Below are 24,187 nucleotides of genomic sequence, written 5' to 3'. Positions count from 1 at the left end.
ACCAAGGTACATGCCATTGACTGGAATTGAACCTGGGACCCTTCAGTCCACAGGCCGCTCTATCTACTGAGCCAAATCGGTCATGGCAAATCATGTCTATTTCTGTTTACCAGTGATAGTTAAGCTCTTAGGTATCTTGGTGGATTTCATATCTGAATTATTTAAATGAATTGATACTTTTTGGGATATTCCATTTTTATCTCAACTATTGCATGTTTAAGTATATCATTTAAAATACCGGTGAAAAAAACACCACTGATGATAATAAACTATGAATTACAGAAATCCAGAACACAGTGAAGAAAAAGAAATCTATACTGTTATAGTCTGCTTCAAGGACAGTTCTTCCCTTCATTCTAAATCTTCATATTTACTTATATAAATCTTTTTAGTTTGGTAACATGTCATGGTTAGGAGCCATGGAAATCGTCGTTGGAAGCCTCACTGGTTTCTGTTTGTTTTTTCACAAGAGAACTCTGTGAAGAAACATCTGTGTTTGTAGATCTTCAACTTGAAAATCCCTGCTTGATAAGAAAGGTATTGGCTAAATTTGAGGAGGTCATGTAGTATCTACAGGAACACGGTTAAGTGGCATAGGGTAGCATCTGAGATGCAGCTGTATAATTAGACATAGACATGATTATGTGTGGATTAGGAAGGCAATCTTGGAAGGGAGGACTGGCTTGCTTTGATCTCTTCTTCCTGTCCAAAGCTGAAGGGTTGCTCCCAGCCCTTGGGAGTTTCCTGCTGGGCTCTCAGCTTGCAGTCGCCCGGTCCGATAGCTCCAAGCCAAGTTAGATTTTCCAAAGGAAGGTAACTTCATTTTCCTGGCAAACCCTCAGACGCATGTGCCTTTTCACAACCCTGCCCTTCTCGGACCCTGAACCAGTGTAGGCCAAGCAGGAGGTGGCGAGGACAGGTTCCGATGAGGTGGTGGGGACGACCCCCTTGCGAACTGCATTTGCAGCTGCCATATAGTAGCCAACAAGCACCAGATTTATATGCACTTTGAAAGAAGCCCCTTCACCATTGGCTTTTGGAGCAGCGCTGTCGCTAGGGAGAGGCGGGCAGGGCGGCAGGGCGAGCACAGGCTGGGGAGAAGCCCGGGTTGTTTGTGCTGTAACCTGGGAGAGGGGCGCACGCATCCTGCACTCTGCATGCGGACACACACTCTAGGCGAGGTGCAGCCCCCGGCCCCCGTCCGCCGAGGGCGCCCCCAGTTGCCACTCTGGGTGGAGCAGCAGCTCCCCGCTAGCCTCAGGCCCCCTGGTCCCCGCTGCTGCCGCCCAGAGGAGAAAGCCACCGCTGCTCCAATTCTCGGGGCGCCGCAGCCCGTGCCGCGCAGCCGGAGCCTGGAGCCTCGGGGGCGGTGCAGCCGGAGGAGGCGCAGTGAATGAGTTCCCCCCGCGTCTCGGAGTTGTCTGAGTTGGCGGCGCTGTGCGGGTTTCCGGGCTGTCAGCGCCCCACTGGCTTACCCGTGGCCGGGCCAAGCCTGCACGCCGGGGAGCCCAGGCTTGTGAGCTCCTGTCCCAGCCCAGTCCGGGGAGCAGGCGGGCGAGCCCCGGGCAGAGGCGCGCTTTTAGCCCGCACTCTGCGCGGCTTCTGCTGTCTCCATGGCGTCCTATCAGCAATCCCGCATCCAGGCTTACCTGGAGAAGAACAAGATCGGTCCCCTGTTTGAGGTAAGGCGCTGTGGAGGGAGGGGTGCCCAGACAGAAGCAGATCACCTGGAGGGAAGGGGGGAGAGAGACAGACGCGCAGGAGGGGCGCCCCTGTGGCTCCAGGTCACTGCTACCGCCGCCTGCGGGCCAGGTGTCCTGGAACACAGCTGGGCTGGCACTTCGCTGCTTACCTGGGCGCAGACAGGTGAGCGCGGCCGGGCGGCCTCAGCCTGGCAGGGAAGTTTGAGCCATCTGAGTGTCCAGCACTCGAAGTCACGCCCAAGACCCTGACACACACACACACACACACACACACACACACACACACACACGCTTTCTGAATTCACACTGTCTCGTATATTGAATTTTTAAAAATGTGGCAGTAGTAGAACCGGCAAAGGTGGAGGAGGTGCTTAGCAGCGGAAGGAACATGGTTAACAGGGAGAAGGTGGGACTGGTAAGGAGTGGGCTTGGGTCGGTGCGGGCTTGTTGAATGAAATTGTCAAAGGGCGACGCTGACAGTGGGGTTTGGATGGGAGGAGATCATGGCAGACCCTACCTGGATGAGGGGGAGAGGGTGGCGGAGGAAGGTTCAGGAAAAGCACAGGCGTATTTATGGGAAGGAGACATAGCCCTGTGCTGTGCTCTCTTGCCAACAATACTGGTGACAAAAATACGGTTGGAGCAAGGAAGAACGGGAGGGCTCAAGAAAATGAGAATGCACCGGCCAAGTGTCCCACGGGGTTGCCAGGGGGCTGGGCAGATGTGGAGGCAGGAGGGAGGGACGCCACTGTCCCCTCTCCTCCAGGCCGAACCTCCTAGCTAGACACCTGCAGGCGTCCAGGAGCTGTGGGAGGGTCCACATACCCTCGCTGGCCCTCCTCCCAAGAAGCAGTTGTGGCCATTCTTTGGGGTTACATGCCCCTGGCCTCTGATTGGGGCTGAAGCGCAGCAGCGGGGAGAGGTACCGAGAATGGAGCAGCTTTTCTAGGACTTAAGAGAGTGAGAACAGCAGAGAAAACAATGATTCAAACTAATGCCTCAACATAAAAAGGGACAAGGGCGTGCGATCAGATAGGTCTTTTCTCTGGGGAGCAGCGATTTGACATGACCAAGATTGCATGATCTCTTCTTGGTTTTCCATCCATCCTTAATGTTGTGCTGTCTTGAAAGCCTGGCCATAGTTTCTGCAGAAACTCACTGTTGTGTCGTCATAACGCCTTACACTGTGTGAATTGATTCTTGTTTCTGCTAAAAGTGTTAGCAAAGGAGGTCCATATCCAAAAGCAAAGTAGAATGGCTGGAGCTATTAGATTCCTTTACCTTTCGTGAAATAATTGGAGACTATAGGCAAGGCCATATGCATATTTTTAAAAAATAGAAGGGATATTTTAACAAATATCCCTTTGTGGCACAGTGTATTAATTACATCAAAGGGAAGATAAAGTGAATATATTTAGAGTGTTTCTACTCTCTTGGAATATGTACAATTTACTGGGGTGAATAACTGAATTGGTGTTTTTTTTTTAATAGATGCTGTTCTCAACATATTTTAAAATTCTGGAGAGTTTCTCCAAGTGATAATAGAGCTTGGAATGTATGTAAACTTTCTACATAATTAGGAAATAAATCCAACTTCATATTTATCAAGCCCACATTTTTAAAAAAAATGCTCGCCAGCTAGTTCTGCACTGATGAGATTTAAGTTGTGTCAAAATTTTCTCATAAAATCATAAGACGTCCTCACTATGGAACAGTGACTAAATTATATGCTTTATGGACACAGAGAACAGTGTGGTGATTGGGGAGAGATGGAGGAAGCTATGCGGGGCGGGGCGGGGCGGAGGTAAATGGTGATGGATGGAGACTCGACTTGGGGTGGTGAACACAATGCGGTGTGTGTGCAGATGATGTGCTAAGGAATTGTGCACCTGACACCTATATGATTTTGTTAACTATTGTCACCCCAATAAATTCAAAGGAAAAAATTATGTGCTCTGATTTTTGTAGATTTTGTTGATGACGAATTACATATATCCCATATGTAGTGAAGAGTAGTTGATTTTTAAGGATTGATGTGCACTTTAAAAATTGAAGGGAGAAAATCGATACATTCTCTTTTAGGAAAAGCAGGTCTTTATATAATAATTTTGATCTTTATAGAGCTCGGGTTTGAGAGTAGAATTACACATACTTCACAAAATTGAACAATCTCACCAGCTTGTAGTTGCCTATTTCTTCCTATTCTAGAAAACCAGTGAAACTGGTGTAACACAGGTATTGCTGATCTAACATTCTCCTCAGTGCTCCCAGCACTTTGGTTAATGGTTCTTATAAGAACTGCTCTGGAAACCAGAGAGGGGGCCAGGAATCCAAATATAGTAAGAGGCACAAATTATTATGTATTTAATTCCTGGACCACATTTTAAGAAACAGTGACATAAGCTAAAATCTCCTTTTCTCAATCACTCATTGAATTGGTTAGCTGTCTCCTAGTTTTATTATCTGTGCTTTGTTGTCATTTTTTGTGTTTGTGCTGAGGTAGTGGAGTTGGTGAAATAAGTTTACTTTTGTTTTGAAAATATACAAGACCTGACATTATGTCCCCTTTACAGATTTTGTAAATTTGGAATGTTTTTTTTTTTTTAAAAAAACTTATTGGAATGAGGCATCTCAGAGAGAGCACTTGAATGTTACTTTAAAACAATAGTAAAGGTCACACATACTATTATTGAGGACACTTGTATCCTATTTTGTGTTTTTTTTCCCACCTGAGTATCTTATTTACTTACGTGCTAGTTTATTTCTTACTTAATTTGTTTATTTCTAACATCTTATCTTTTGAGAAACTTATAAAGTGTTGCACATAATATGGTGTTTCAAAAACTACTTTAAATTAAAATGAATCCTGTGTCCAGATGATTTAGTAGTATAAGTTTATGCCACCTTTAAATATGATTGAAGATGTTTTGAGGCCTTATAAAACCATGCCTAGAAATCATTGCATTAGAGTCTTGGATAATGATATTTAAATCAAATAATAGGAAGATTTAAGATGGAAATGGTAGTGATGACTTACATTCCACAACTATTTCATATTTTTGTAAGATGTAACACTTTCAGTATTTTGTTGGTTTATTCAGGGCATCAATCTGTAAGGAATGCTTGACACCACTTCAATAAATTAGCACTAAAACCCTATTTACTATGGATTTCCACACATAGTTCCTTAGTTGTGACATGGTTTGTCTCCCACCAAAGGGGAGTATTTTTGCAACACACATAGGGAAGATGCATAATCTAAACTCAAAGGCTTATCTCAAACCCTAAGGCCAACCACTTAACCATCAAAGAATTTGGCAGTCAGAAATTCTGAAACTGAATAATTAACTGGCATGTAGCTTCTTATTGGGATAAAGAGATTTATTTTGTCGATATTGTAAGAAGCTTAACTTCATTTCCAAGAGATTATATGCTGTGGAACATCACAGTCAATTTATTTTCAACATAGAGAAGTATACATTGCTGTTAAATAGAATAATTACTTGAAAATTATTGGTTTCAAGCTGCTCAGGGCAGTCATATATCTTGGTTCAGGCCTGAGCATACTCACAAGAGAGTAAAATTCTAAACTACCAAAAAGCAGAATAAAAAGTCCTTTATAAAATCTCCATAGAATTTTTAAATCTCTGTGTATTGAAGATGTGGCCAACCAAATTCACTATATTTCTCCAAATGCAATCTGATTCACTCCAAGTAAAATCACCTTCTTTATTTAGCTCAAAGAACCTCTACCTACATGGCCTGAATTTGTGCCAATTGATGTGGCAGGTGCTATGAGATGGACTCATGTCCAGTATATGGTCGCCCATAGCCTGCATCAGTCACACACTTGCTGCTGCACAGTAGCTTTTTCCAGGTATCCTGTCCCACACTTTCCAGCCACTCTGCAACCCTGAAATCCAATTGGCCTGGAGAGTATCAGGTAGTCACCTGGCACGATCAGGAGATTTGTTACTTACGAGGTAGGGGAGTATTGAGAAAGTAATTAAATGTATTGAAAACAATGCGAGCAAACTATCACACTGGTGGAGATGGGCGTCACAAATATAAAAAGGAAAAGAAGTAGAACGAGCCTTGTGGTGCTGGAATGAAATTGGAGGGATTGATGTGTCTCAAGACTTTCAATAATAAGAATAAATGTAGATGTAATAGAAATGAATATGTGTGTATTAACAGATGTATAAATGTATACATTTATTTCCTTACTCTGCCTTACTGTGAAGGCCTGGGAATAGCAACACCCCAGTAGCAATGAGCACACTTAGTGACCAGATTTTGGATTATAAATACCATTCTCTGTTAGTAGAACCAGGTATCCTTGGAGAAATGGTTGATTCCAGCTTTGGAACTAAGAAAGTACAAGATGAACCTGAGAAATCTTACGCCAGAAAGTAAGAAAGTGACCAAAGAAAAATAGTTACAAGTCAGAAAAATATAGAAGGCAGCTTTTAGAAGCTCTTACTAACTAAATCTGGGACATCGTAAGAATCAAAACAAAAAAAATGATGGTAACAGATTATCTTGCTGTATAAAATAGAAGTAGTTTATTGCACAGAGACAATAATGAGATACACGAATGTATTCAATTTGTAGGGAGATGAGAACGCTTTATCATATAGTAGAATGCCAATTAATAAATATAGAAGGGATGATGGAATTAGAAAAATCACTACTTGGCAACCATCTTCTTAGTAATTCAGGCAAGAAACATTAATTGATGCTAAAACAAATGGGTGAAAAGTAGATGAGGAATGAGATGTTATATCATCTCTGGTATTTTTTCACAGAATAGTTTTAATTACAAAAGGGATAAAGTAACTTTATAGTGAAGGAACCTGGCAGACACTGCTTTAATAATCAAACCGATAGCCTGTGCCTCCTGGTAGGATGCAGTTAAAACAATCTGGTATTAGGACTTGAATTGAGTGGTGGGGAAAAGATCTGATAAACTTTGTTGGGGAAATTCTGTTTCCCTGGAGTCTTAAAAAATGTTAAAGTGGTGAAAGTCAAGGGAGGACTGAAAAGACATGTTAACTAAATACTAAATAAGGAAGAAAATTTCCAAAACATTGGGAATATAGGCAACAGTCTTCTAAGTAATCTCCTGGTCAACGAAGAAATCTCAGGGAAATTTGAAAAATACATCGAATAACAAAAAGAAAGAAATGACATATCGAAATATGTGAGACACAGCTCAAGCAGGGCTGAGGGGAATTTTACAGCACGAAGATGCACATGTTAAAAAAGTGGACTGTTGTGACTGGTCTGAATAGGGGCCCTGCCCGGCTTTCTATTCCTTTTCTCTGTGCCCTCCCTATAGTGGAGGACACTCTGAAAGATGTGTTAGAGTCATCTGCTGACAGTAGGTGTTTGCTCATATATTATATCATGTCTTGTATCTAAAGGTAGATCTGAAGCTCTTGAAGGTTATAAGCTCAGTAGGTATCCGTTGAATTAAATAGAGCATTGACTCGTATATATTTTTTTCCTTCTATGGGGAAAAAACATTGAAGCTAGAGACAGCTAGAAAATAGAATATTTTAAAAAAATTCTCACCCAAGGTTATTCTTATTGATTTTAGAGAGAGGAAAAAGGAGAGAGAAGAAACACTGATGTGAGAGAGAACATCAATTGATTGCGTTCCGTATGTGCCCTATCTGGGAGTCAAACCTGCAACCTTTTGGTATACCAGACGATGCTCCTACCAACGGAACTACACTGGCCAGGACAGCATCTTAATACTTATTTTTTAAAATGTAGAGCAAAATATCCTCCATTCTATTAATTAGCCTTTATGAACAGTGAATAACTTTTAATTATGTACTTAAGTGAATTAACCTAATTTAATTCCCTCTCAGCCATGTTTTTCTCTTTTTAATACCTGCTTTCTGGAGAGGGCTTGATAAATTAATTCACACCGCTGTGCAAGGCTTAATGTCTAACTCCCCCAAATTCATTTACATTTAATACAGAGGAAGATGCATGGCACAGTTACATGGGATGAGGCAGGTGGTCTTTGGTGATAACTCTGGCTTAGTGTCATTTACTGTCCGCTTGGCCCTGAGCAAGTTACTTGATTCCTGTGAACATCCGTGTCCTCATCTGTATCACAGTGCCTAAGGAGTATTTCATGAGGAACCTGTGAGATGAATCAAAGTCCAGAGAACCCAGTTCAGTGCCTGCCACTCAGTGAACACCCAGTCAGTTTTGGCTGCCATCACATTACATGCTGCTACTATCTCTCTTTTCTGTTGATGTTAGTTAACCCAGTGACAGGCCATGTAGAAAGATGCTTTTGGAGATTAGAAGACACTCAGAGTGTGCATCTGCTTAGGTTGTAGCTCTGCTATCTTTGAAAAGGAGAAAGGAGAGCAGAGTAAAGTGTGAATGTAGGTGTGTGTGTGTGTGTGTGTGTGTGTGTGTGTGTGTGTTCATTGGTGGGGCCAGGGGAGGCCTTACTTGTTGTTATATCTCAACACTGACAATATACATCGGCAAAATTTGGAAACATTGTATAAAGTTAGAAAACAACCCAGAATATCTTTTATTATTTCAGACACAACCCTCACTCCCCATCACTCTCTGTAATATGCTTTTCTTTGTTTTCCTCCGCATCCCTGTTGTCATTTGATATTATTTCACTGGATTTTTATAATTTCAGTTTATCTTCTCTTTACTCCACTAGAATATAACTTCTTAAAGGCAGATATTTGGTCAGTTTTAGCTGCTTATATCTTCATAGAAAATGTCTGGTACGCAGTAGGTAGTCTACTAAATAGTTGTAAATACATATATGAATGAAAAGAAATCAGGACCAGCCAGTCACTTCTGAAAAGTGTGGCTTGTGTGTAAAATGATAATGTGCACCAGGCGCCTGGGAATGTCCTCAGCAGTTTATGGGAGATTTCACCTTGAAAACTCATGACTTTATTATCTTTTCAACAGACATTAAATTCTTTGGTGCATAATGTTTGAAACTCTATTTCCATTTCTTCAATATGTATTTACTGGGTACTGTATTACCTACTGAGAAATATAGATCTAAGTAAAACATTTCCTGTCCTCAAAAACTCAGGTGTATTTAGAAAAGGCTGATACACTCTTAATTTTACAACAGCTACCTTTGTTTTCTGTTTATCTGCCATGTCCATTTTCAATTCATCAGTTCATTCCATCATTATAATATTGGAAGTAAGACTCATTTTGAAATCAGATTTAGATATTAATTTTCAAGAAATTTGCCATAGAATCAAGTATGTAAACCGAATAAAGCTAAGGGAAGATTTGTTAGTTTCTGTTGTAGTTTTTATTTCTGGAAGTTCTTAGCAAAAATTACATTAAAACATGAATTATTAAAAATACCTAAGTGCTCTAATTGTTGGGTAGTGTTCTATGTGAGACATTCTGATAGTTTTAAATTGTAAGTTGTTCTTTTAACATAAAAAAGAGGGGTTTCTTTTTGAAGTATAGCCTGGAGCATAGAGAAGTATATAACTCCTGCTGTTTCTTTTACTGTTTGAACTATTGATCAAAATTCATAGTGACAAACTATGAATTGAGAATACATTTGGTTTTTCTTGTATTTGAAATAACATACCTATATGTATGAAGTGGACTTCATTATATAATCTTTGTTGTAGTTATATGTCTTTGAGATATTTTTTAAATTAATGCTTTTATGAATTCTTTCTAGCGGACCTGGTATTTCATTTTTTCTTTTTATATTTTGTCTACAAAATATAATAATCATCTTAGCACTATATAAATGGTAATTAAAAACAGTTACAGTTTATTAAACACAGAATATTATTTTATTCTAACCAAAAATATTTAAGACACTCCCTGGCATCTTTCCTCTTAGTTGGCATAGCAAGGGTATGGCAAAAACACCTTTAAATTTACACAGAAGACAAATACTCTACTTTGTGGAAGTTCATACGAAGCATCAGCTTTCACAGAATTATTTTAACTCAAATCCTCACTTAACATTCGGTTAAGACACTGAAGTCTGTGTAAAGTTGGCAACATCCCATTGATCTGTGGATTGGTAGGGATCCAAGACAGACCATTGTCACTAAGTTCATCCATCGTTCGGTTTTGAGAAATAATACTTAGGGAAGGATTCATGAGGGTCATGTACATTAAGTTCTCAAGTTATTAAAAACGTATTTTGGATAGAATTAGTTGAACAGTGGCTTGGATACCCACTCTGCACGAGGTGGCCCACTGAAGACTGACTTTCACTGAGTTATACAGTGGAGTGGTTTAAGAAGCCTGTACTGAGAGTCACTGTAAGAACTAGATCATGAAAATACAGTTTTGTCTATTCAAGGATGTTGTGGAGGGGCATGTTCATTACATCAGACAGCATCCTCTTATGGGAACGACTGCTTAATTTTTAATGCCAGAAAAGGTGTAGGAATATTTTGAATTGTATAACTAATAGCATTCCTGCCCTCCTTTTCCATCATGCATCCCCTGCTCTAGGTTTCTGAAAACTCATAGCCTAGTGATGGTCAGAATGTAGGCCATTATTATCACCCCACCCCCCTGGATCATGTCCTCACTTGTACTTTATCTCATTCCCTTACATTTCATTTATGCAATTTGATGATAATTTTTATTTCTATGGAAGATATCTTAAGTTCTTTTTGAAGTAAGGATGAATATAAGTATGTTATATAAATCGTAAAGTCACCCACTCATGGTCCAAATAATTTAGGTATAGGATAGGATATATTTGAATTATCTGTTTCCTGTTGATACACACTCTAGCTGGCTTTCTTTGGACAAAATATTCGGCTCCTTCTGGATTGTTGAGAATTTATTTTCAGTTTGATGATTTCTCTCCCAGGATGAGTTTCTGGAGTAGCAGAGACATGGCTGCCTACCATCTACCTGTGTCTCAGGGCCTTTGCATGATCTGTTTTCTCTGCTTGAAACTTCCTCCCCTCCCCACAACACCTCGCTTGGTTGCCCCTTGCCCTTCAGATCTCAAGTTAAACCTCTCATCAGGGGGGCCCTACAGACAGCTCACTCTCCGCAGCTGTCCAGTGAGCCTCCATCCTGCCATTGTTGTATTTCCACCACAGAACTCAGTCACTGGCGCTTATCTGTCTGTTCAGTATTTGGCTCCTCCTATAACATAACCTCCACAAGGAAAGGGGCTTGGTCAACCTTGTTCTTTGACATATCTCCACATTGTTCAGGAGCCCATGTCCTGTAATTGGCTATTCATTTTTATTCCTCTTACTTAACTTTTTCCAAAAAGGGTTAAATCAACTTTCCCCAGTTGTTTTGCATGGGTTAGCCATTAAAAATATAGGAAAGATGAACTCCACATTACACAGGGGTGGGCAAAAGTAGGCTTACAGTTGTAATACAAATAAGTAATGCAGTGATTAATGAATAATCCTATCTAATAAAGAGGGAATATGCTAATTGACCCTCACACTGTTGCAAAGATGGCGAAACCCACAGCCAGTAAGGAGGGAATATGCTAATTGACTGCCCCACCCTCAAAGATGGCGGCACCAACAGCCAATAAGGAGGGAATATGTTAATTGACTGCCATGCCCTCAAAGATGGAAGCGCCCACAGCCACAAGATGTCCGGCAGGGGAAGCAGTTGTGGGCGATCAGACCAGCAGGGGAGGGCAGTTAGGGACGACCAGGCTGGCATGGGAGGGCAGTTGGGGAGACCAGGCCAGCCGGGGAGGGTAGTTGGGGGCGATCAGGCCGGCAGGGGAGCAGTTAGGCGTCAATCAGGCTGGCAGGGGAGTGGTTAGGGGGTGATCAGGCTGGCAGGCAGAAGCGGTTAGGGGCAGTCAGGCAGGCAGGCAGGCGAGCGGTTTGGAGTCAGCAGTCCCAGATTGTGAGAGGGATGTTTGACTACCGGTTTAGGCCCGATCCCTCTAGAATCGGGCCTAAACCGGCAGTTGGACATCCCCTGAGGGGTCCCAGATTGGAGAGGGTGCAGGCTGGGCTGAGGGACACCCCCGCCAGGCACGAATTTCGTGCACCGGGTCTCTAGTAATACAATAATAAGCTCTGTGTTTCATGTACTCACAACTCTAAGCCTCCTTGTTGCCCATCCCTATATATGCAATATTAGTACAGCTGTGTAAGATACACGAAAAGAATGGAAAGTAAGAATGGTTCATACCTTTTATATGAGGTACCAGATTAATGGGCTAGTTTTTGCTCCCAGAACCCATTCTGTTTTCCAAGCTCTGTTTTGCTGCTGTAGCGCTTTTAGGTGATTTGGTCTTCTAGAGGCCCTTACTGACTCCCACATGACTAGTAGCATATTGGCATATTAATACTGAATTTCTTGTCAGTTAAAACTTCAATGTCGATTTTTGCCCCAGGCTGAGAGAAAAACCCTAATTGAAGAACCAGATCAGAAGTGATGGTGATAAGAGGACAGGTAGAGCAGGAGTGAGCCTCAGGGGAGTAGAAATGGTGCCCTGGGGAGATGGAAAAGAAATAAGTCAAACATTTCAAATACAAGCCTACTGTCACTCTATGAGCCCTCCCCCCCACCTCCGCTTAAAACCCTATTTTCAAAGAGAAAACACACACACACACACACACACACACAATTGCGCACTTTACACATTACCTGGCTTCACAAGACTTATCCTCGGCTCTTTTAGGAACACTCAGGAATCAAATACCCTAAACATGAGGAAAAATGAACACTAAGGGAGGTGGCTAACAGCATTATAAAGGAAACATGGGGCATCTTATTTGGACATGTCCATGGCCAGGCGGAATGTGCTGTACCATCACCATATCGACAGCTCCCGGCATCTCCTATTCTAGAAATAATTTTGAGTGGGTACTGTTTGAAAGACTTTCCATGTAGGTTATCTTATAGGTACCTCAACTCAAAATGACTAAAAGGAAGCCAAAACAACACAAGATGTTCCACTCTCACCTTTTTATTTCAGCTACAGTTTAATAATTCTCCCCAAGGCCCAGGTAGCTTTCACACCTTCCTTTTCTTAAACAAATATATCTGGTAAATTATCAAACCCTTTCAATGTGTTCTTTGAAATGCCCTTTGCGACACTTTCTTGATCTTATCATCATTGCCAGTTTAATCCTGGCAACCACATCACCCCATCAGATTGTGCCATTCTGAGCCATTCTACACGTGGCTAACAAATGAACTGTTCCAAACAGTGACATTTACCATGTCATTTATCCATTCGCTGTGCCATGCTTCTTAAACAAGAGCATTCATTATAACAAATGCTAACTGTGGACAAAATACAAGGTTCATGTAAATTTCCCCCCCTACCTGAGATAGTTTATTGAATGCGGCTAAAGGAAGGGAATTATTAAATTACAGCATGTGGCTCATAGTGGTTTTGCATGAATTAGTGATATAATTGCTGGACTAGCTGTTCACTGTCACCACTTTGCACACCTTATTTTATTGATTTTCTTAACAATTCACTGGATCAAGGAGAAGTAACCACACAAATCCCCTGGTTTTTGAGACTTAGAATACCTTTCAGATACTTTAAGTTGGCTATTGTTTTCATTTCGGATGATACATCAGCTAAGGTTCATGTAAATTTCAAAGGTAATCAAACATTAGGGAATTTTTATGCTTGCCTTTTATCACATTTGGCTTTGCGTCCAGTCAGCTGGGAGGATGAATTCACAGTCCTGGAACATTGAGGATGCAAACATTTTACAACACTTAATTATGAGATGAATTCCAAACTAGGGTGGCATTCAAAATCTGATGAACCATACTTTTCATTGTACCCACACACCACCTTCAGCGTAGCCAGCTTAGCTTATCAATTTTGCCAAAACATACAATGTCAAGTCTTTGCTTGATAGTCTCTCTACATGTAATGTTTCCTTTTTTTCAGTAATGTCTTGGATTAGGTTCCTTGAGAAACAGACTCAGAGATGCAGCTTTGCATGTATGTTCATGGGATCAGCACCTTGAAGGGAGTGAGGGAAGCGGGTCTGAGTAGAGGAAGAAGTTGAGCGATGAGGCAGTTACGAGTCCTCAGCTGATCATACAGAAGGACCACCTGTGGATCTCTGGAATGGGGAGGCTGTAAGGGTGTCCCAGTGGGTACCTGGCAGTCAGGCCTTTGTACTCCAGTCATTAGAAGCAGGCTTCCTCCAGGGAAAGAATGTGACCTTGGGTGAATCAGTTGCCTTCTGTGGGAGGACAATTATGGAGGAGGCCTCAGGTAAGAACCTTCAAAAGCCACATTCCTGGCAGCTGTCATAATGAGTATTTGTTTCTGAAGAAAATATCTGGGCACAAATCCCAGTTTCTGCTACATTCCCCTATCCAACCATCAACCACTTACTAGGGGACAGTTTGTGTTTTGTCTTTTTAAGTAAAATTTTTGACTGCTCTAGGTTCCCCAGATTTTCTGTTTCTGTGAACTTCTGTTGCACTGAGAGGCCGAGCCACTCATTTTTGTGGTTAACCACATTGTTACTTAACTACTTTCTGAGTTATGGCTTTCTATCTAACTATATTGTTGGCTCCCCCCCCCCCCCGCCCCGCCCCATTTCTTCAAGGATCTGTCTTGTACTATATGCATCATAAGAATTCAACTGAATACTTGTTGATTGAATAAATGCATATAAAACAGCGTGCTCTATAGAAATACAACATAATGTTTGCTTTATACACAAAGCAAGCTAAACCTTTCTGCTATTTCTAAACTTCACCAGGAAAAATACACAAAGACCTGAAAGAAGGTTAAAAGATGATCCACAAAAGAAAAAGGATTAAAATTTATAGTTAGTGAGTCAACTGGTCTCCCTTTTGTGTGTATGTGTAAACAAGACTGATTTGGATTTTCTGTTTGTTTTTGTTTTTTTTTGTAACATAGAGTCCTCAGTTATCTGTGTAGTTAAAAGTATTATGATTTGTATAAAAGAAATATTTTCATGATGCCATTCAACATACACGCCTTAGAAAGGTGCAGCTAAAATAAAAGGCATCCTATGTCGTTTCATTGTTTGCCCTCTTCTCACATGGGTATAGTATACATGGGATTTTTAAATGGAGGTTTTGTTATATTTCATGCTGGCTTCTTTGATTAGGTAATAAATATTCAATAAAATCATATAGCTGGTGCATATTAATTATGAATTTGATGTTTATTAACACAGGTTTATTTAATACCTAGCAGAGTCCACATTTGCTTTTCTTAAATGTAAAGCAAATGCATTACTGAACTGAAGGTAAATAAATTGGTCATTTTTACTCTACTTTGGACTAGTGAAGGTGCTATAGAATTTACTAGTTTACTTTATTCTGTACCTTAATTAGACTTAAAAATGTGACTTCAGAGACTCATGTAAGTGAAATCATGACTCAAAGTGTTTCCGAATGCCAAATCTGTGAAAGCAATAGGAGGGGTTTTAACCACAGGTTATTTTATTGATTGGACTAGAAAGTGGATTTAATTATGATTTAATTTTTCAGTTTGGTTCTAAATGTGCATCTAGAAATATGCTATGTTATTTTTTACTTAGCTGGAAATTATTTTGAATTTTTCTTTGCAGAGAGCCATATTGTTGGTGGAAATGGCAGAATTGTTTCTTTTTAGTCATTATAGCTTTTCTTTCCTTTTTTGGGGTCTCCATATGATTATATGATAGATACTATTAATTGAAAATGGGAAAAATGACAGTTTCTTTTCAGACTCAGTGGCATTTATGTCTTTTTCTGGTCTTACTCTCATGGCTAAGACCTCTAATGTTGAATAGAAGTGGCAATACTTGGTATTTTTTGTGTATGGGTCCTAATTTTAAGAGGAATGATTAATTTTATTATTTTTTTATAGATACCTTTTATAAAGTTAGGAAAGCTTACTTCCCTTAATAGTTTGCTAGGATTTTTAAATTAAGAGTTGAGTTCAATAATATTTAAAGATATTTCTTTGTATATTGAAATTATCATATGATTTTGTCCTTTATTCTATTAATGGGAAAAACTACATTATTGAATTTTAAAAATGTTAAACCAACTTTGCATTTCTGGAGAAATTGATTCTGATTAAAATGTATAATTTATTTTCTTCCATTGCTGAATTTGAATTGCTAATAAGTTGCTGAAGATATTTCCCCTCTGTTTTTTGGAAGTTTCAAACTTAATTTCTTTCTTTTGTGGTTATCACAGAAATAGTAGGGTACATGTTTAACTTCAGACCCTGAAGTTGAGCAACATCTTTGCCTTCCTCTTGAAAAATGAAAGGACTTTCGAGTGCTTTGCTTCTGGCTACCACTTTCCCCAGCTTATATGCTGTTGTTCATTTCAATTCTTCTTCTTGTCCTTCTTCTTCTTTTGGTTCAGACCCACAGAACAGACAGGAAACAAATACCTTAAATTTTTATGCACAGTTTAAGGTGTTCTTTCAAACACGTGTCCCTAGACATCCTTGACAACAATATACCAATTCTGTTCTTTTTCAATCTCTGAGTCATACCATTATCCACTGTCCATGATTCAGTGGATCCTTACTTCTGGTAGTAGATAAGCTATGTGGACAAATAAATATTCTTAAGGCATGGGAGCTTTTCTGCCTATCTTTTTAGTAGACTTTGGAGTGAACTTACAGTGCTGTAACAGTCTAGTAGTCCACTTGGATTTTATGCCACTATATCATGCAGGACCAGGTCTAAACCAGTCTCAAGTTTTCATCTTAGTCATGGGTCATAATGAACTCCCCATGAAGACATATGAATGGTTTGAGGGAATGGAGGCAATGTAGCAGGTGTATGCATTGAAGGAGACTACCTGCATGTTTAATTTACTTGTGTATTCTGGATTGCTAATATACATATCCAATCTTATGGTTTGGTGAGTCAGTACCCACTTCATGATGAGCCTCTCAAGTCTTATGGCCAATTCATATCCCATAGTCAGATGTTCTTAGAGGGTCCAGTAACAAGCCAAGAGGTCCATCTCAAAAGGAAACTGGCTAGCAGGAGAAGCAGACAGGACCTCATTAAAATCCTCTAGGGTTCTGTGCTATGATTCTCCTATGAAGGCTTGCCAGCCACTCAAAGCAGCATCTTGCTTGGCACAGGCACTTCGAGTATCATTGGATCTACTGGGGCATAAAGATTGAGTGCTGGAGCAGCATGTACTGCAGCTGGACCTGCTGCGGAGTCTTGTCTTGCCCTGGACCTGAGTCAAAAAGGGTACCTAATGGGTTGTTCACTATCGTGTGGTACATGATGCCTTCAAAATCCAAAGAGGGTTTGCTTCTTTGTAGAATTAGGCGGGGTGGGGGCGGGGTGTGCAGCACCTTTGGAGAGGATATTCTATAGGATTAGTGGGCTTTCAGACTCTCTATGGTGGTAACCCAAACCAGGTTTCAGCTTACCAGATGTAGTTTCTTTTTTCTATTACATAGATTAAGTTATATTTTCATATGCTGCCCATCTATTTCAACTTTAAAGATAGCATGATTGATTATCAGACAATATGAAAGATTACTGCTGGTCAAAATATTTTGCTTATCATTTTGTCCCTCTTCCCCATTATGGCAAATATGTCCATCTTGTCTGTGGAAGTTAAGCATTGCTGCCTGGTCTTTGCTAGTCGGGAAGACATCATCCCAGTTGATTGCAGAGCCTATTCAGTTGACAACTCTCACTGTTATCTCTGGCCTTAGAGACTATCACCACAGAGCTTATCAAGGGTATTCTCTTGATAGTGAAGAGAATGTTCTCTAGGCCTGTCTAGAGTTGGGGGATGAGTGAATGTACAGTTTGCACATGATAAACTCACTCCACTGTTCTTATCTTTCAAGCCTTTGGAGTCTTTTCTTTATATTAGGACTAGAGGCCCGGTGCATAACATTCATGCACTGGTGCACTGGGGAGGAGGGGAGGGGGTCCTTCAGCCTGGCCTGCACCCTCATGTAGTCCGGGACCCCTATGGGGATGTCTGCCTGCCGGCTTAGGCCCTCTCCCCAAACTGGCAGGCAGACATCCCCCAAGGGGTGCTTAGCACTGCTGCGGTGACGGGAGCCTCTCCTGCCTCTGAGGCAGTGCTAAAGAGCAGCAAGCCCAGCTTCTGGCTGAGCGGCGCTCCCCCTGTTGGAGTGCACTGACCACTAGGGGGGCAGCTCCTGCATTGAGTGTCTGCCCCCTTGTGGTCAGTGCGCGTCATAGCAACTGGTCGTTCCACCATTTGGTCAATTTGCATATTAGCCTTTTATTATATAGGATACACTGGGATATCTCAACCTTATTGAATGTAGGGCTCTGTTGAGGCCAAGTGTCAGTAAACCAGTACAGCAAATTTTTAGAATATGACAGCTAACACTTTACATAAGTAATCTCTAGCTTCTCTCATATCAATTGACTCACATGATTATAGAGGCTAAAATCTGCTTTCTGGAAACTGGAGAATCAGGAAAGTCTGTGATGTAATTTATTCTGGGTCTGAAAGTTTGAGGACCCAGGGGAGTACCAGTGTCCAGAGTTGGGAGAATATGGCTGTCCCAGCTCTAACAGAGAGAGCAAATTTGTCCTTCGCTGGCCTTTTTGTTCTGTTAGGGCCTTAACAGATTGGATGACACCCATCCCTATTGCTGAGGTCAGTCTTCCTTACTCAGCCTATTGATTCAAATGCTAATCTTTCCTGGAACACTCTTGCAGACACACTCAGATATTTTATCGGCTATCTGGGCATCACTAAGCCAAGTTGACAAGTAAAATTAGCCATCACAAGATTTACTTCTCACCTATTGTTCTCAGCTTTCATGTTTTAGCCCAAAATTCTGAAGCATCTGAAACTGTCTCATTCTACACTCTATTGTACTGATTAATTTGATAATATAATCTATTTCCTTTTCTTAGTCACAGTATATTTTATTTACAGTAGCATGTGGCTAAAAAAACAAAATGCATTTTCTCTACATTCATTTTGAAATAAATACATTTCTTGGGGTTTATTATCCAATTAGTAATCGTGGTATATCACACAGTTAAAATAAATAGAGCCACACGGCATTATTATTATTAGCAAAACCGAAATGATATATTACAATACTTTCTTAGTTAAATGATGGTTATACTAAATGATGGAAATTTTTCTGTGAAACTCATATTAAAACATATTTATATATATTCTGGTGTGTTTTTTTAAAATATATTTTCTTGATTTTTTACAGAGAGGAAGGGAGAGGGATAGAGAGTTAGAAACATCAATCAGCTGCCTCATGCACACTCCTTACTGGGGATGTGCCCGCAACCAAGGTACATGCCCTTGACTGGAATCAAACCTGGGACCCTTCAGTCCGCAGGCCGACGCTTTATCCACTGAGCCAAACCAGCTAGGGCAATTCTGGTGTGTTTTTGATAAATCTACGTCAAACACAGGATGGGAGCTCATAATCCTTGATACTCAGGTTGTTATCTCATGAAATCCAATTTAAAATAAAAATTTTCTCCAGTTTCTGACTGTGGCACAGCAGGCTTCAATCCATTTCATTATTCATAGTAGACACGATTTGTTGTAGTTCAAAACTGACCAGATATGAATATTGTTCAAGGATACTGGTAGCCACCAAACAGACGGAAACATTTGAACTTCCTTGTAATTATTCAACATGAGCTTGGAGATTCAGAGAGTGAAGCCTAGAGGACACCTCAGAGCTCCTGAAACATTAGCATATTTTTTCCTGTGGTAAAAAAAGTCCATATGTAAAATATACTAATCAACTAAAAGTAGTTATCTTTAATTCTCTTTTAAAAAAATAAATGATTTAGGCTTGAAGAGTGTAGATAATTAGTCCAAGATCAAATAAATCTAAATGCCAAAATTAGGATTCTGCCTTAGGAAAAAAGTGCTTGACTTTGTGATTGTAAATTGTTCAAATACCAGTTTCTTCTTTTACCAGAAGTGTGATGTTAGGAAGTTCACTCTCTTAACTAACAATCAAACATCAAATAGGATAAATAGTTCCAGCTTAGTGGATTGTTGTGAAGATTAAATAAGGATATATATTTTTGATTGAGCAATTCATATAACACAAGATATCAGTAAATAGTTTTCTCTTTCATGTAGGAAAAGGTGTTATAGAATCAATGTCAATAAGATTCTTTGAGTCATTTTTCTAACTCTTTAGCAGAGATGGCTCTGTGATGACTCATCTACATCCTCTTCATTGGACTTAATTTTATGCCGTATAAGAGAGAGATTTTATTTATGTGCAATAAGGTGATGTGGGAAATTGAATTTTTTAATAAATATATTTTTGTTGATTTCAGAGAGGAAGGGAAAAGGAGAGATAGAAACATCAATGATGAGAGATAATCATTGATCAGCTGCCTCCTGCATGCCCCCCACTCGGGATGGAGCCCGCCACCTGGGCATGTTCCCTGATCGGGAATAGAACCATGCCAATCAGGCGGAAATTGAATTTTTGACCTGGGCTTTGCCTACATCATGTTCTAACTCAGTGGTGTCCAAATGTTTTGATCATGCAACCCTATTCATAAAAATGTTTGTTTATGCATCCACAATATTTATGTTCATGTCTAATTTATAAGCATATACAAATGTGTTAATAAATTTTATGCACAATAAAACATGTAAACAAGGACATTTTCAAGAGATGAAATAAAAATATATCAAAGTATAAGTCTAATATTTTCTTCCATTCCCTAACAGATGGCCATGTGTACCCCATTAGGACACCACTGCTTGCTCCAACCACTAAGTGGAGGAGCATGGTATAGTTGTGCTAATGACTTATTGTATAGATTATTCATATGTTTCTTTCTGCTTCTATTGGTGTTCTTGCACCATTAACCATTTAATCAAACTCCAGAAAATAAACAGGATGACACAAGACAAGGCAATCCTTTAATCTTGAAAGATGATTCATGAAGCATTGCTTACAGAGTTGGTCCCGGGAGTATTATTTTGTTTAGGAAAAAACCCACAACTATTTAAATCACCAACTATCTAAAATACATGTTTTTATCTATTATAATCTAGGAGTTATCATAGAAATTTAGTGGGCACTTACATGGCCAGCACTGGTGTCGGTGTTAATTGGTAACAAAAGTATGAATATACTTGAAGACACTTCTTATTTTAAACTAGAGGCCTGGTGCATGAAATTTGTGCACAGAGTGGGGGAGGGTGTCCCTCAGCCCGGCCTGCACCCTCTCACAATCTGGTACCCCTCAGGTAGGGTCCCTAGGCCTGGTTGGTGAACAGGGCCTATTGGGGCTTTCCTTCTCCCAGCTGCTGGCAGCTGGCTCTGCCCCCACTGCCACTGCCACTGCTTGCCATCTGTGCAGTGCTGCCCCTGCCACCAGTCACCTCCCTTTGCAGGCGGCAGGCATGGGGTATGATTACTTGGCTGGCCTGGGCCTCCCTCTGCAGGGCGATTGCTGGCCGGCACCGCACACCCACCACAGTGTCGCTGGCCAGTGGCCTGGGCCTCCCTCTGTGGGGCGATCAATCTTGGGACCCCCAGATCATTCGCCCTGCAGAGGGAGAGCCTGCCTACCCACCACAGTGGCCGCCAGCCAGGTGGCCTGGGCCTCCCTCTGTAGGGCAATTGATCGCGGGGCTCCACGATGGATCACCCAGCAGAGAGAGGCCCTGCCCACTTGGCTGGGGCTCTGTGATCGATCGCTGCACAGAGGGTAGCCTGGGCCTCCTTCAGCATGGCAATTGTGGGGTGATGGCGGGGCCCCCTGACCAATCACATCACACCCGCCTTGGCTGGCCTCGCGCCAGCGCGTGTCATAGTGTAGTCATCTGGAAGGTCGTCCAGATGGTCGATCTGCTGTTCGGTCGTTCAGTCAATTTTCATATTATGCTTTTATTATTATAGATAATTCAGAGATGCTTTTGGCTGGATTGCCAACTAGTTAAGAGAATGGGCTTTAGAGTCAGGCACATCTAAGTTTGAATCAGGTCCTTTAATTTACCTATAACTCGTAATCTCCCTCTATTAATCCAACCATCATCTAGCCTCAAATGTTAAGGAGTGGCCACAATCAGCCATTGACTGTGCTAGGCACCAAGATGCTGAGGATACACAAGCTGCATGAGACAGTGCCAAGGTCCCTCTTCTGTTCTGTTTATGTTTGTACCCGCAGGGCAGGGCCTTGAACAGTGCATGTGTGTGCTGTGTGAATGAAGGAAGGAAAGAAAGATCATGTAGTCTATTAGAAAAGACAGCCATGAAATAAAACAAAATTAGATAGGTATTTAATTTTTATTGTATTGAGAAGAGAGAGGCAAAGTACAGCTCGTGTGAGTGCTTAAAAACGAGGGACCTCATCTCATGAAGCCTTGGTAGGTTATGGAAGGCTTCTTCAGGCAGTGACAATAAGGCAGGACATGGACTTAATACAGTGATGACTAACCTATGACGCGTGTCAGAGGTGACACGTGAACTCATTTTTTTGGTTGATTTTTTTTTGTTAAATGGCATTTAAATATATAAAATAAATATCAAAAATATAAGTCTTTGTTTTACTATGGTTGCAAATATCAAAAAATTTCTATATGTGACACGGCACCAGAGTTAAGTTAGGGTTTTTCAAAATGCTGACACGCCGAGCTCAAAAGGTTCCCCATCACTGACTTAATAGCAGAGGAATGATACAGTATATCACAGGGTGGAAGAATGCCCTGATGCAGTGAGATGCTTGGCTTATTGAAACTGTAATAAGGCTAGTATGCCTCGGGAGTAGAGAATTAGGGAGGAATGCTGCAGGATGTGCCTGGACAGTGGCAGGGGCCAGAGCCTCTAAAACAGCGGTTCTCAACCTGTGGGTCGCGACCCCTTTGGGGGTCCAACAACCCTTTCACAGGGGTTGCCTCAGACCATCGGAAAACATATATAATTGCATACTGTTTTTTAAAAATATATATATTTTATTGATTTTTAGAGAGGAAGAGAGAGGGAGAGAGAGATAGAAACATCAGTGATGAAAGAGAATAATTGATTGGCTGTCTCCTGCCCGCCCCCTACTGGGGATCAAGGCCACAACCCAGGCATGTGCCCTTGGCTGGAATCGAACCTGGGACCCTTCAGTCCACAGGCTGATGCTTTATCCATTGAGCTAAACCAGCTAGGGCTACATATTGTTTTTGTGATGAATCACTATGCTTTAATTATGTTCAATTTGTAACAATGAAATTGGGGGTCACAACAACATGAGGAACTGTATTAAAGGGTCGCGGCATTAGGAAGGTTGAGAACCACTGCTCTAAAACCTGTAGGTTCATTGCACTTCCTCCTTTTGGCTCCCTGCCTTTCTTGTTATGCACTGTGTGTTTGTCTCCTTTCCTCTCATTTTACTTCACTCTGTCCCTGCCTGTAAATTCAACTGTATTTTAATCCCCAAAAAGTCTTTAAAAGATTACAACCTATTGTATATATACTCTGTTTGCCATGTTTATGCTTGAATGGTAATAGTCTTCAGAATAAATCCCTCGCCTGCTTCTCTTCCCAATGCTTTGATTTGTTGGGAAGAGTTAGGTTGAAGTTTCTCCTACAACGATGTAGGGAGCCTATTTCAGGATGAAGCCCACAGAATGGAGAGCAGAGCAGAGAAGCAGAAATGACCAGATCCTTGCAAAATCCTTGGTAATGTTAGTAAGCACTTCAGTCAACCAACTAGAAGTCTGTCTAGCTGAGTAAGACAGTCAGTTGCCTTTATTATTTAGGCTAGTTAGAACTGGGTTTTCTGTTGCTTGCAACCTTAGACATCTTCAACAATGATCATATATGATAGGTAAATTGGGGGACAAGAAATAGAGAGTTTGGGATGCCTGTGTTTGTTGTGAGGAACACTTATTTTTAAAATCTAAAGTCTAGGCCAATATATAAAGGCTGACATTAAGAACATCCAGCTAAAAATAGAAACCTAATACTATAAATTTCAAAAGGTGAAGGATTATCTTTGAAATGAGAAGAAAAAATGAGGCATCAAACATATATATGAATTCCTTATATATTATTAAATGCCTTTTAAAAGTTATACCTTAGGGTTTTCAAAGAAAGACTTGCCATACTAACAAAATCATCACACTTACATGCACTTTTACTTATATTAATAAGCTACATATGAAGCATCTATCTTATATAAAAACTGCTGTTTGAAATTTTAACCCTGCTATTTCTGGCTTCTGTAAATGCTTGCTGGCTTAAATAATAAGGAAAATAAGACTACTCCCATTCTAGAGAGGCCATTAAACCTTCCCCAGACGAAGTTATCAGCGCTGGCGTCAGGCCAAGCCTTTGGGCGAGGTCTCAAAGCGCCAGCACATAGGGCCCTTTAAGAACTTGCAAAGGGAACTGGAAAAACCCCATATTGGGGAGACAAAGAGGGTAAGATAGTATAAATACAGGAAACTTCCTGTGTTATTTCGCCCAGAATTTGAGAGACATTTTCCTCCGGGCCTACGCGTAATAA

General features: G+C 40.8%; 1 protein-coding gene across 4 annotated transcripts in view; it reads left to right on the top strand.

The window, feature by feature from the left end:
* The first annotated feature begins 1,581 nt into the window (after positions 1-1,581).
* Positions 1,582-24,187, top strand: part of CUNH8orf34 (chromosome unknown C8orf34 homolog) — a 249,830-nt gene continuing 227,224 nt past the window's right edge. For 2 of the 4 annotated variants that reach the window (XM_070391951.1, XM_070391950.1), the window contains exon 1: positions 1,582-1,682. In XM_070391951.1, coding sequence (XP_070248052.1) covers positions 1,614-1,682 — 69 coding nt within the window. In that variant the 5' untranslated portion in view covers positions 1,582-1,613. The remainder of the gene's footprint in view (positions 1,683-24,187) is intronic. The other 2 variants (XM_070391949.1, XM_070391948.1) reach the window with 1 other exon arrangement.

This window comes from Myotis yumanensis, unplaced genomic scaffold (genome assembly GCF_028538775.1).
Source record: "Myotis yumanensis isolate MYYU_CA2020_CCGP unplaced genomic scaffold, mMyoYum1.0.hap1 SCAF_15, whole genome shotgun sequence".
Classification (NCBI taxonomy): domain Eukaryota; kingdom Metazoa; phylum Chordata; class Mammalia; order Chiroptera; family Vespertilionidae; genus Myotis; species Myotis yumanensis.
This window is presented reverse-complemented; position numbering and strand designations above follow the sequence as displayed.